The 12,322-nt window shown below is 28.7% G+C and overlaps 1 protein-coding gene across 1 annotated transcript in view; it reads right to left on the minus strand.

Annotated features, from left to right (window-relative positions):
• LOC145288898 (T-box transcription factor TBX1-like) overlaps positions 1 to 11,556 on the minus strand; it is a 207,073-nt gene extending 195,517 nt beyond the window's left edge. Inside the window, exon 1 of the mRNA XM_080136370.1 lies at positions 10,171 to 11,556. Within this exon, the coding sequence (XP_079992496.1) occupies positions 10,171 to 10,819 (649 nt within the window). The 5' untranslated portion in view covers positions 10,820 to 11,556. The remainder of the gene's footprint in view (positions 1 to 10,170) is intronic.
• Positions 11,557 to 12,322: the final 766 nt, after the last annotated feature.

Here is a 12,322-nt window from a genome sequence, read left to right on the forward strand (position 1 = left end):
ATGGGGTCACCCTGTATATATATATATATATATATATATATATATATATATATATATATATATATATATATATATATAGCAAGCTAGCTAGTTATATAGATAGATAGATAGATAGATAGATAGATAGATGTACGGAAATTTGTCTGGTAAATTTATGATTTCCTCTGGTTATTCTCCCAATGTTTAGAAATTTTATCGATTTATCAACATGCATTTATAGTCAAATTATGTTTTAATAGTTTTTTTTTATGTCTCTCCTCACAAAAGACAATTAAAATAATAACATCTTGTATCTTCTCTCTTTCGTCCAAAAGGACTTTTATTTAAGTAGTAATATTTCATTGGTTATTGTCTAATTATGCCAGATATATTTTCCAAAACACATAATGCCAATCAAGAGTACATAATATAAGTACGTACATATAACATCCATATTATTACATAATGGCATTTATGTATACACTTATGCGTAGATGAATAAAATATATGCGTACACACGCAAATACACACACGCATATGTATATGTAATTTTTACTTTTAAGAAGCTTACGCCAATAAAATAAGTGGAATATCTTTTGATTATTTAATTTTACCTTTTATATTTTCTAGGTTTTCAACTTTTCCATATTTTCTATCTAATCTATAGTAAAGATACTTATATATATAAGATTAATTAATATTATAAACTTATATATCATAATTTATGCATATATATATATATATATATATATATATATATATATATATATATATATATATATATATATGTATACAAAATTTAAAATGGAGGCGGAAAGACCAATGACCATCCCTCTTGAGAAAGCCCGCGTAAGACGGGCGAAACGTAGAGTCTCTAGGTCTTTCCGCATTCATTTTAAATTTCATATCGTCGGATCTTATCCATTTAAATATATATATATATATATATATATATATATATATATATATATATATATATGCATAAATTATGATATATAAGTTTATAATATTTATTGATCTTATATATATAAGTATCTTTACGAGAGATTTTATATATATATATACAATCATATAAATATATATGCATATACATATATAAATAATCATATATATATGCGTATATATAAATATATATAAAAATTAATATATATACGTATATATAATCATATATATATATACATACATACATATATATATATACATACATATATATATACATATATATAAATAACCATATAAATATATATATATAAATAATTATATATATATATATGTGTATATATATAATTATATATAAATAATCATATATATATGTATACATATATAAATAATCATATATATGCATATATATACATACATATATATACATACATATATACATATACATATATATAAATAATATGTGTGTGTATTTGTGTGTGTGTGTGTGTGTGTGTGTGTGTGTGTGTGTGTGTGTGTGTGTGTGTGTGTGTGTGTGTGTGTGTATCAATAAGGAACCTAGAAAATCGACAATTGACTCGCATATCTTAACTTATCTGGCAAGAGGATCTTAAACTTGTAATAGAGGGAAAATTTATTTTTAAAAACGTTTTTTTTTCACCAAATGTTTTAATAAACGAATCTTTGTAATTTTTTGTCAAAACCAAAAATTCTAATTTTATTTTTTGTGTATTAAGACAGCATTTTGTCAAGCAGTATTACAGCAACAGCGAGCTTCTTTTCTATTATTTTTTTTTCAATTTTTATATTTTTTGTATGAAAATCAAAAATGTTTATGTCTCATATGTATCACGAACATTTGATGCTATTAAATTTCTTTCTTGTTAATCTTTCACAGCATACCAATCGACTTCCCATGAAGATGTCACCGGAATAGGTCGAAAAAGTCTGTAATATATAGGACATATATCAAATTTTTTTTCACTCCAAAAGATAAGAAAATTCGAAAAAATTGCAATTATTATGTAATTGATATTAAACAGAAGCTCTTTTATGTTTAATAATGTTTGCATATATATATATATATATATATATATATATATATATATATATATATATATATATATATATATATATATATATATACATATATATTATGTAGTTTAAAAATATTAAAGATGTTCCAGAACATTTTATTATATCAAATATTTTAAGGGTCTAAAATGATAAGGAATTTAATTGCAAAATCGTAATGGCTTCATCAACGTATTCAAAGACATAAACTAACCATCAGTCGCGAATATTATTGAAGGGAGAAGTAGCTAAATAACAAATTAAGAACAGAGCCTACGCTTTCACCGCGACAATGCACGTGTCAAAATTTGATCCCCCACAACTGGAGTTTTGCATCTATTACTCGTTTCCCTCTCCCAGACAATGTCCAAAAAAGAGTGACCAATCTAATAGATCTTGCACTATCAACTAAATTCCAAACCCCGTCGCATCAACGCAATATTGCATCCCTCTGCCTGTTTTTTCCATTATTTTAATGGAATATGGTGCGAAGAACGCATTGCACTTGTACCTTCTCGACGTATCTACACCCAACAAACAAGTTAAGCAGAAGAATATCCTCTTCACTGTAGAGCTTTATAGATGCAGGAAAGCCTCCTACTCTAACATTTTCTTCTCTCGAACTGCTAGACATTGGAATTCCTTCTATGTTTCCTGTTTCTCTGGCTGTACAGGATTTTAAATGTAAAATGAACTGATATTTCGTTCATCTTCTAAGACAGTTCCCTGTAAAAAGTATCCCAAATAGTTGGCATTTTACGTTGAAGTGATAATATGCTTTGTTTAGTAAAAACAAAAGTTAAAAACCGCCAGTCAATTCTTTTTGCAATTGTTACAGTAATTTTTTTCCTTTCAATTTATGCCTGTTTTCGTACCGGATTTTGATGATATTAGTTTTGTAATTCGACGTTCATGTCATGATTGTCAGTTGTTTCACTAAGAAAAGTAATTCTTCCCAGCACCTCAAGATTATAATCTAATTTATAAAACTCACTATATCTGTCTGTTTGCCTCCATATCTTCAAACTCTATCTCCAAAACTAAAAGTTGCAAAGCATCGCTAGGGGCCTCAAATGAGTGGATTTTTTTACGGTCTGTTTTTTTTTTTTATGGGTCCTTAAAAGGGTAAAAATATTTTTAAGGGGTCAAAAATAGGTCAAAATGGAAAAAATTGTTATACATTTTGTACATTAATCTTAGCTTATTTTTAATTTTTAATCAGTTTATATACGTGTCACGTTGGTACAGTGGTAACGTCACCAGCTTTGAATGCTACAGTTTTGCTTTCGGTTTCGATTCTAGCTGATGGCACCAAAATATTTTGTTTTTCACTTTGAAATCACGACAATGAAATAAAAAATATGAAATCTGTACAAATTAAAATATCATATTTAAGCGTATTTTTACAACCGGGCAGAGCCTGGCACCCTCACCATCAGTCTAATTTTGTAAAACTCAATATATCTGTCTCTTTGTCTCCATATTTTAAAACTGTCCCCTTCGAGACTAAAAGTCGCAGAGCGGCGCTACCTGCCGTAAATGATTGGATTTGTTATGGACCGTTCTTTTATGGGTCTTTTGCCGGTTAAAATAGATTTTAAAGGGTTTAAAAGGAGTAAAAATTGGAAAAGTCGTTATAAATTTTGCACATTCATGTTAGTTAAGTTTTAATCAGTTCGTATACATGGCACATTGGTATAGTGGTAACGCCACCAGCTTTTTATGCCAGACTTTTTCTTTCGGGTTCGGTTCTAGCTAGTTGCACTAAAATAGTTCATTTTTTTTTTACTTCTGAAATCATGACTCTATAATAATATATACGAAATCTGGACAAATTAAAATATCATTTTTAAGCGTATTTTACGACCGGGTAAAGTCGGTTGCCCCTCCGCTAATAATGTATACGTAATCTGGATGAATTTAAATATCATATTTAAACGTATTTTACGACACGGCAAAGCCGGGCGCCCCATCCCCGCTAGTATTTAAGTAAACTAATACTCGGTAAAATAAATGTCCTTAATAAAACAGTTTCGCATCAGTTTTATGTCCCATTACAAAGATTAAAATCAACATATCATGCTGCTAAAACTTGTGTCGAGGAATTTTTATTCGAATGCTTTTTTTTAAAGAACCTTTCACAATAACTTAATTGAAAAAATGTCTAGAATTTAAGAGAATTCTAAGAAAACATTAAAAATCAGAGAAGTTGCTTAACTACTTCTTAATGACCATGGATCTAATTCAATGCTAATCTCATATATTTTTATTATATTTTTAGGGTTTCAAATCGAACACTGTGCTGCTGCTACTACGTCATATGAAACTCTTTCAAATACTTCAAAAAATGTAAAGTTGAAGAATAATTATTAATTGGTCTTTATTACTTGCTGCTAGGATTTTTTTTTAAATCGGAGTATCGGATCTTTTTGCGAAGGGTAACCTTCCATTTCATAAAATTCAAAGTAAATATATCCCACATTTGGATCCTTATACCTAACAGCTGTGTTTCAAAACAAATAATAATCGGTTATTAGTTTAGGAGTGCATCCACTACATGCAAATAAATAAGCATAGCTAACTTACTTTAGATTATCTATGTACGCATGTATATGACATCATCATATTTGGCAATTGTAAATTCGAAAATCTATCCTTTGATTTTCGATCAGATTTTACATTTTTCAACTTTCATTCCTGAACTTTGTGCATTTTTTTCAATACATTTGCGGTTTTCAGGTGTTCTGTTAGAATTTTAATTAACATGATTTATTCCTGATTTATTTGCACGATTCATTATTTACTACTTTTTGCAGAAATTTGCTGCAAGAATTATTGTTGCCTAAACACATACTCATTATATATATATATATATATATATATATATATATATATATATATATATATATATATATTAGCAAAGGTACCCGTCGTTGACTGGGTTCAAAAATAGCCTACAGAAAATGGACTCTGATTTATGAAAGTATGATTGCTTATGAAAAGGAAGGGTTGTAAAAAGATAGCTTCGAATTTGGGGGTATCAAAACCAAAGCAAAATATGATGAAAGTAAAAATAAAATAGATAAACCCCATAATTTATTATACCATACCTGTTCACACTGAAACACTTATCACAATATTCTGTGGATCTATATTAAAAAACCTTGGTAAACTTTGTGACATATTTCCATTCTATGGAGATCAGGTGCGAACGAACACCCCATAATTTTATTATACCATATTTCTTAGAGCTGAAACATAATTATCAAAGTATATTTACGCAGATTGATATGAAAAGTCTTTATTAAAGTTTGTGTCAATTTCTATTCTATGGCGGCCAGGCGCGAACGCAGACCCCACAATTTTATTATACCATCCTTATTTAAGTTAAAACATACTTATTAAAATATTATTATGTACATCTATATAAAAAACACTTGTTAACGTTTTTTTTTAAATTTTTACATTTTTATTTCCATACTTTGTGGACCAGACGCATACGCAGACCGAACAATTTTAATGAATCATCATTATGCCAGATCAAACATACCCATTCCTGTGTCTCGATACATCTTCTATCATTATATGCGATCAGTTTTCTATAATAGTCAACCATATATGAGCCTATTCGTGACCAGACACACACACACAGACGTTCAGGTTTATGTTAACCCTTAAGTTAAATTTTAGAATTGTGTTTCGGTCTAACGAAAGTCCGTCTAAAATATGTATACACATACGTAGTCAATAATGTTAGCATAAATAGGCATACTATGAACATGCTCTTTTTTCACTGACCACTCTATGATAAAACACAGAAGTTTCAGTTGATTTACATCTAGGAAACTACAACTATATAACCATTGTACATTTATACGCCGTGCTATTTGTAAGCATGGGCAAATATATACATTTACACGTCTAAGTCGGTTCATTTTTAAGTATTTTTATCCCTCTGATGATAGCTCAAATAGTACCGACTAAAGCTAGAGCGCTATATGCTTTGGTTTCGATTCCAGCTGATGGCAATAAAGTCATGTGTTTCTTTTTACTTTTGAAATCACTGCTATATATATTGAGTGCAGTATAATATATAATATTTGACAGAGAACTGACTATATAATAAGTATGGAATCTACGCAAATTAGAATATCATATCTAAGCGCATTTTACGATCGGGCAACACCGGGCGACCAAATAATTTTATATAAAAAAAAACAGCATAATTTCAAAATTGCAACAAATATGAAAGTAAAACATAAGTACGAGTTACAGATGTTTTATTTATTATTTATTTTTTTTTTTTCTTCTTTTTTGTCTATATTTACTTGCCTTCTCGCAGGAGCAAAGGTTGGGTTTTATCTAGGGGCAATTCAGCTACCCAAAAGTGACATTCTGATGGAAACAAAAAGCAAATTGTCTCGGCCAAGACACATTTATCCTCCTCAAGAAAGGAACATATACTATACTTTCATCCTGATATAAAAGCTAATTTTTGTTCTGTCTGTATTTTTGTCTGAATTTTAAGTTAATAATAATCGAAGAAAAAATTCCCAAATTTTCAAAAAGTTTGTTTTTCTTCGAACCAGTGAATCGACACTACAATAACCCGATTCAAAATTATTTTGCATCCTTTAAAGTGTCAGTTAAAAACTGTATGATTATTCTCATGTAAAGCGTTTTATTTATATATCTTATTTTGTTTATTTCTTTTTATATAACCTTGTTATTAAATTGGTTTTACTTTCTATCATATCGATTTTTATTTCATTTTAAAATTTAAACATTAAAAAATTTCAATTTTGCATAAGATTTGATCTATAATAGCTAGAAATCAATTCCGAAAGACTCAAGCAGTTTAAATTGCGTTTTAAGATGCCTTAAGCTTTAAATGTAAGACATTTTCAATAATTAAAACAAAAAAAAAACGGTTATTATCAAAATTCAAGTTAGACTTTTAGAATCTAGGTTTAATATAATTATATCTTGAATTTAATATTCATATATAAGATATATGTATAAAATATATATAAGGTATATATGTATATAAGATATATATATATGTGTGTATAAGATATATATATATATATAAGATATAAATATATGTATAAGATATATATAAGATATATATAAGATATCTCTATATATATATATAAGATATAAGATAAGTAATGTATATAACAATATATATATATAAGATATATAAATAAGATATATATATGTTTATATATGTATATATAAATATATATATAGAAACATATATGTAAATATATATATAAATATATACAAATATATATATGAATATATATATAAATATATATATAAATATATATATAAATATATATATAGTAATATATATAGTAATGTATAAATATATATATATATAAATATATACATGCATATATATATGTATATATTTATAAAACGGTAATAAAAAAATAAAATAAATATATATACACATATATATGTATATATATAAATATATATATATAAATATATATACATATATATATATAAATATATATATATAAATATATATATATAAATATATATATATAAATATATATAAATATATATATATATAAATATATATATATATATATAAATATATATATATATATATATATATATATATATATACATGAGTGTGAATAAGAAACACATAAGCTTTTTTAATATGACCATCTGAAAAAACATTTCACATTATCAGATCTTAGTTTTTAACAGCCAGAGATCGAAATATCGTCATATCAGTGTTGCGGTGTTTGTAGATGTTTGTATGAATAAAAAATATTACCATATTTTACCACATTAATTCATTCTCAGTGAAGAATGCGGGATGTTTGAAATAGTGAATTATCATGAAACAAATGATAAAAAATATCTTATGCTTTAACAAACACCTATACTATATATCTAAGATTAACCGATATACAATAATAGAATTTCGTAAGACGTTAATGTACATTGATCATTCGTAGATTTATTTTAGATGTATATTGTCTCCGCGAATTTTTCTCCTCATTAGCTTTAATTAGGTATTTGAAACGTATCCCCCCCTTTTTTGGATCATCTTGCATTTTAAAAATAAAATAAATCCCTTGATCCAGCTTTAGAATAATGAGGGCGAAACCGGTCAGCTGCCACCCCATATTATTTATAAATCATAACTATTAAAATATGCCTTTCCCTCATAATTGCAATATATCCCTTTTGTACTCCACAGAAAATTATGATATGTATATATATATATATATATATATATATATATATATATCGATAGATAGATAGATAGATAGGTAGACAGATAGATAGTTCTTCTTTTTCATCCCTTTTGCTTGTTTCCTTCTTTCTTAATCTCATTGAATCCCTTTAAATTATCACTAAATTTTAAATAACTTTTTTGATGTAAGTATGATTAATTTCATATTGTTTGTTTCCTTTAATGCATTAACTTACAAAATGTATATTTTGCAAACCTCTTCCCTCTGATGAGAATTGCATTCTTCAAAACTCCATAGAATAAGAATTTCTTGTTTTCTGTACTCCTTCTCGGATGATTAAAACTTTGTATATTTTCCTTACAAGTTTATAAGTTTTTTTTTTGGGGGGGGGATTTGAATAAATTTTCAATAACAATATTTTTATTTTATATATATATATATATATATATAGAGAGAGAGAGAGAGAGAGGGAGAGAGAGAGAGAGAGAGAGAGATGTATATGTGTGTGTTATTGATAGTGTAAATATTCTCCACAGAGCAATGGCACATGGCAAAAAGGGTGAAGCAGTGAAAACAAACAAAAATTAAAAAAAAAACGAAAAAAAGAACAATTCGCATTTATTATTTAAGGAAATCTTAAAGAAAGAAAACAGCAGCAGTGTTTCTCTATTTGTCTTCATTTTTGTGGAGTTGCGTTTAAAAACCTCGAATCTAAAATTCTTTCTAGTATAGTTGGACGAGATTAACAGCTGGACGAGATTAATGTAAATTAAAATTTTGAACATTTTGGATTTCTTTTGGTTTTGCAAGTAAAACATTCACCATACTTGAATTTTGTTTAATTCATTTAAAAAAATATTTTAACATAGATGTCAATATTCGCCTGAATATTTCCTAAACTTTACATAGTTTTTCTATATTTTAATCAGTTTGTCGCACTATGTTAATAGTTATCTAAATATCTAATTATATAGAACAGATGATTTTTATGGTTCCATGAGTATTTCTAGTAACTATCTTTCTTAACATACATTTATATCCACGTCAATATTAGGGATTTCGTGCCTGAATTTTATTTATCAATCAATTCTTTGAACCAGAGTTCGCCAGTTGATTATATTTCGATCAATGTGCCTCATTTTCAATATTTTCAACACTTTCAATATTTTCATTATTTTCAATATTTTCAATATCTTCAATATTTTCATTATTTTCAACACTTTCAATATTTTCATTATTTTCAACATTTTCAATATTTTCAATATTTTCATTATTTTCATTATTTTACATATTTTCAATATGCTTCTACAATTTCAAATAATGTTTTCGAACATTGCAATTTTCAAAGTTTTTGTATTTTTTTAAATTCTATGCTAAGTAGTTATTCCAGAGAAATTCTACTGTGCTAGTTTGAAGATAAACGACTAATTTTTAAAATTTCACAGAATATTGAAGCTCATTTGTCGTATTCTTCGTTTTTAATGTTTATAGGTAGGCAGGTTATCTCAATGTTCCACAAGAATCTTTCACTTAGTGATAAAAGCACCAAGTGAAAGATTGATTCAGCAATCTGTCCGACTATTATGAATTAATAATAATGTAAATTGGTATTTTTCGTCATTTTATTTTGCCTTATTGTTGTTAATCTATTGAGAGTGTTTGCATATAGATTATTTAAATAGCTAATAAATTTAGAAGACACTGTACGAAACTACGAAAACCCAGTTTATTAATCTCTCTCATATCAACTTTCGTATGTGCAAATTCCTGTTTTATTTCGGTGGCTATTCTTTATTTTTAATGATCTGAAAAAAAAGTAAAGCTTACGTTCGAATTAAAAATGGCCGATATTCTTGTGGAGATTTTTTTTCTTTTTCTTTTTTATTCTTTTTTTTTTTTTTTTTTTTTTTTTTGCATATGCGAGCAAGAAAGAACAAAACACATCCTTACATACCTTCAATATTTTTCATTGCTGTCGGTTGTGCTTGATAAGAAATTCCTGGGGTCACTTGAGAAAGAATTGAGGAAGAGCAATTGTTATTATTATTATTATTATTATTATTATTATTATTATTATTATTTTTATTATTAATAATATTATTATTTATCGTATTTTGAAGTAGTTTTTCCTCCCATTCAAAGTAACAGTCCGTACTATTTTGTGGCGGCACTGCCGATGTGTTTACGAGCACTGTATTCTGTTGGTTATCATTGTTGTTGTGATGGTTGTCATCGATGTCACTTCCTTCGTTCGCGGTTGTTTGGACATTACCTGTGCTGTTGCTATTCTGTTGATGATTATGCTGATGTTCAAGATGAATTGATAAGGGAAAAGACGTCAGTTGTTGTTCTTGCAGTAAAGACGGTTGGCAATTATTATTACCGATACTCGCGTGCTCGTTGGTGGCGTTATTGATGTCGTTTTCTACTGAGGCGAAAGATGAAGGATCGTCCCGACTGATGGCACCGCTGTCAATCAGAAGCGCGTTAAAAGAATGCGTACCGTCAATGGCGTCGTCCACCTCCAATCCGGGTTCAGACATCAACGAAGCGATACTAAAGGCGTTGGCGCGCTGCGAAAGTAGCGAACTGGTGACATCCATGTACAATGAAACGGAATCTTTTCTTGATTTATTTTTTATTTTTATTTTTTGTTGTTGTTGTTGTTTTGTTATTGTTTTTTTTTGTTTTTTTTTCACTCTCTCTGTTATCTTTCAGCCAAACCTTTTTTTAAGCTTGTCCCCCCTTGTTTTCCCATTTACTTGCTGCAGACAAAAGCAGTCACACCCCCTTTTTATAGCTTTACCAATTTCGCCGTTTCGTCTATTATTAAACGCAAACGTATCGTCACGCAGACATAGCAGACAAAACATATCGCCTCGTTCGGCCAAATTGATGATCACGTGTCTCTTTTACACTGAACTTAAAAGACGGTCTAACGACTTGAACTGCGTTTAAAACAAAACTTCCAGGTGTACTGACATCTGAATCTACCGTTAAATTATAAAAAGTCCTTGTTAATAATATTGGCTTTCAGAGTCCAAAGCGAAATTTAAAAAAGTAAGAATAAAAAACCGGTCTGGAATTCTGCGTTTGGCAGTTTTAACAAATTTTACGGAGTAAAGCCATCTGTTAAAGTTGTTGAAACTGTTGTTGTTGTTGTTTCAATTCAAGCAAGTTCCTTTTCCTTACACCCCCTCTCACGTTGTGCCACCCTCGTTTTCGGTCGGCAGCGTTCTACAAGTCTTCGGGTGAACAGAGAACCCCCCCCTTGATTGAAAAGTAAACCATAAACAGCCAGCGAATGAGAGAACGACTTTACGGAAACAGGCGGGTAACTATCTGGGGTACGGGTTGGAGGTTTCTTTTGGGAATGGTAATAACAGGAAAGGGGGAGAATAAGAACGAACAGTAAAAGAAGAAAGAGCATTAGGATTGGGTAGAGTAGAAACAAGAGACGTGGTAGGAGTGTCTGCGAACCGAGAGGAGGGGAAAAACAACGTTGCGAAGAAAGAAATATGAAGAGAGAGAGAGAAAGAGAGAGAGGGGGACGAACGAACAAATCTAGAAAAAGTAACGAGTAACATAAACTCATTAAAAAATTTTCGAAAACAAAACAAAGAAGAAAGATTTGTATTATTTGTTTTATTCAGACTACTGTCTTCATCTTGGGTGTTATCATCACATACATCACAAGGTCTCGGTCGTAGTAACCCCCGACCTTCTTCATGTGTATCATGTCGAACTCGGAAATATGTGTGTATGTTTGATTAAATAATATAGACAATTCATGTCATAATATTTTGATTCTGAAAAATTCTAGATTTCTTTTTAATTTTCTTGTTTTTGGCAGGAACTGGCTGATGTAACTGCCATAGTCTCTTTTGACTTGAGTATTTTTAGATCCGACCAGATCTATCGTCAAGGACAGTTGAATGAACAGACTTTAGGCCACATATAATTTTGTTAATGGTATGTTAAAAAAAATATATATTAGAAATTGGAGGTGGGGACAAGAATGTTGATTAGTAAGGTTTTAGCTGTTGTCTGAAAGATGCATGGTCACTCTCCTCCACACACACACACACACACACACACACACACAC

This window comes from Euprymna scolopes, chromosome 1, assembly GCF_053919585.1.
Source record: "Euprymna scolopes isolate OS-2025 chromosome 1, ASM5391958v1, whole genome shotgun sequence".
NCBI lineage: Eukaryota > Metazoa > Mollusca > Cephalopoda > Sepiida > Sepiolidae > Euprymna > Euprymna scolopes.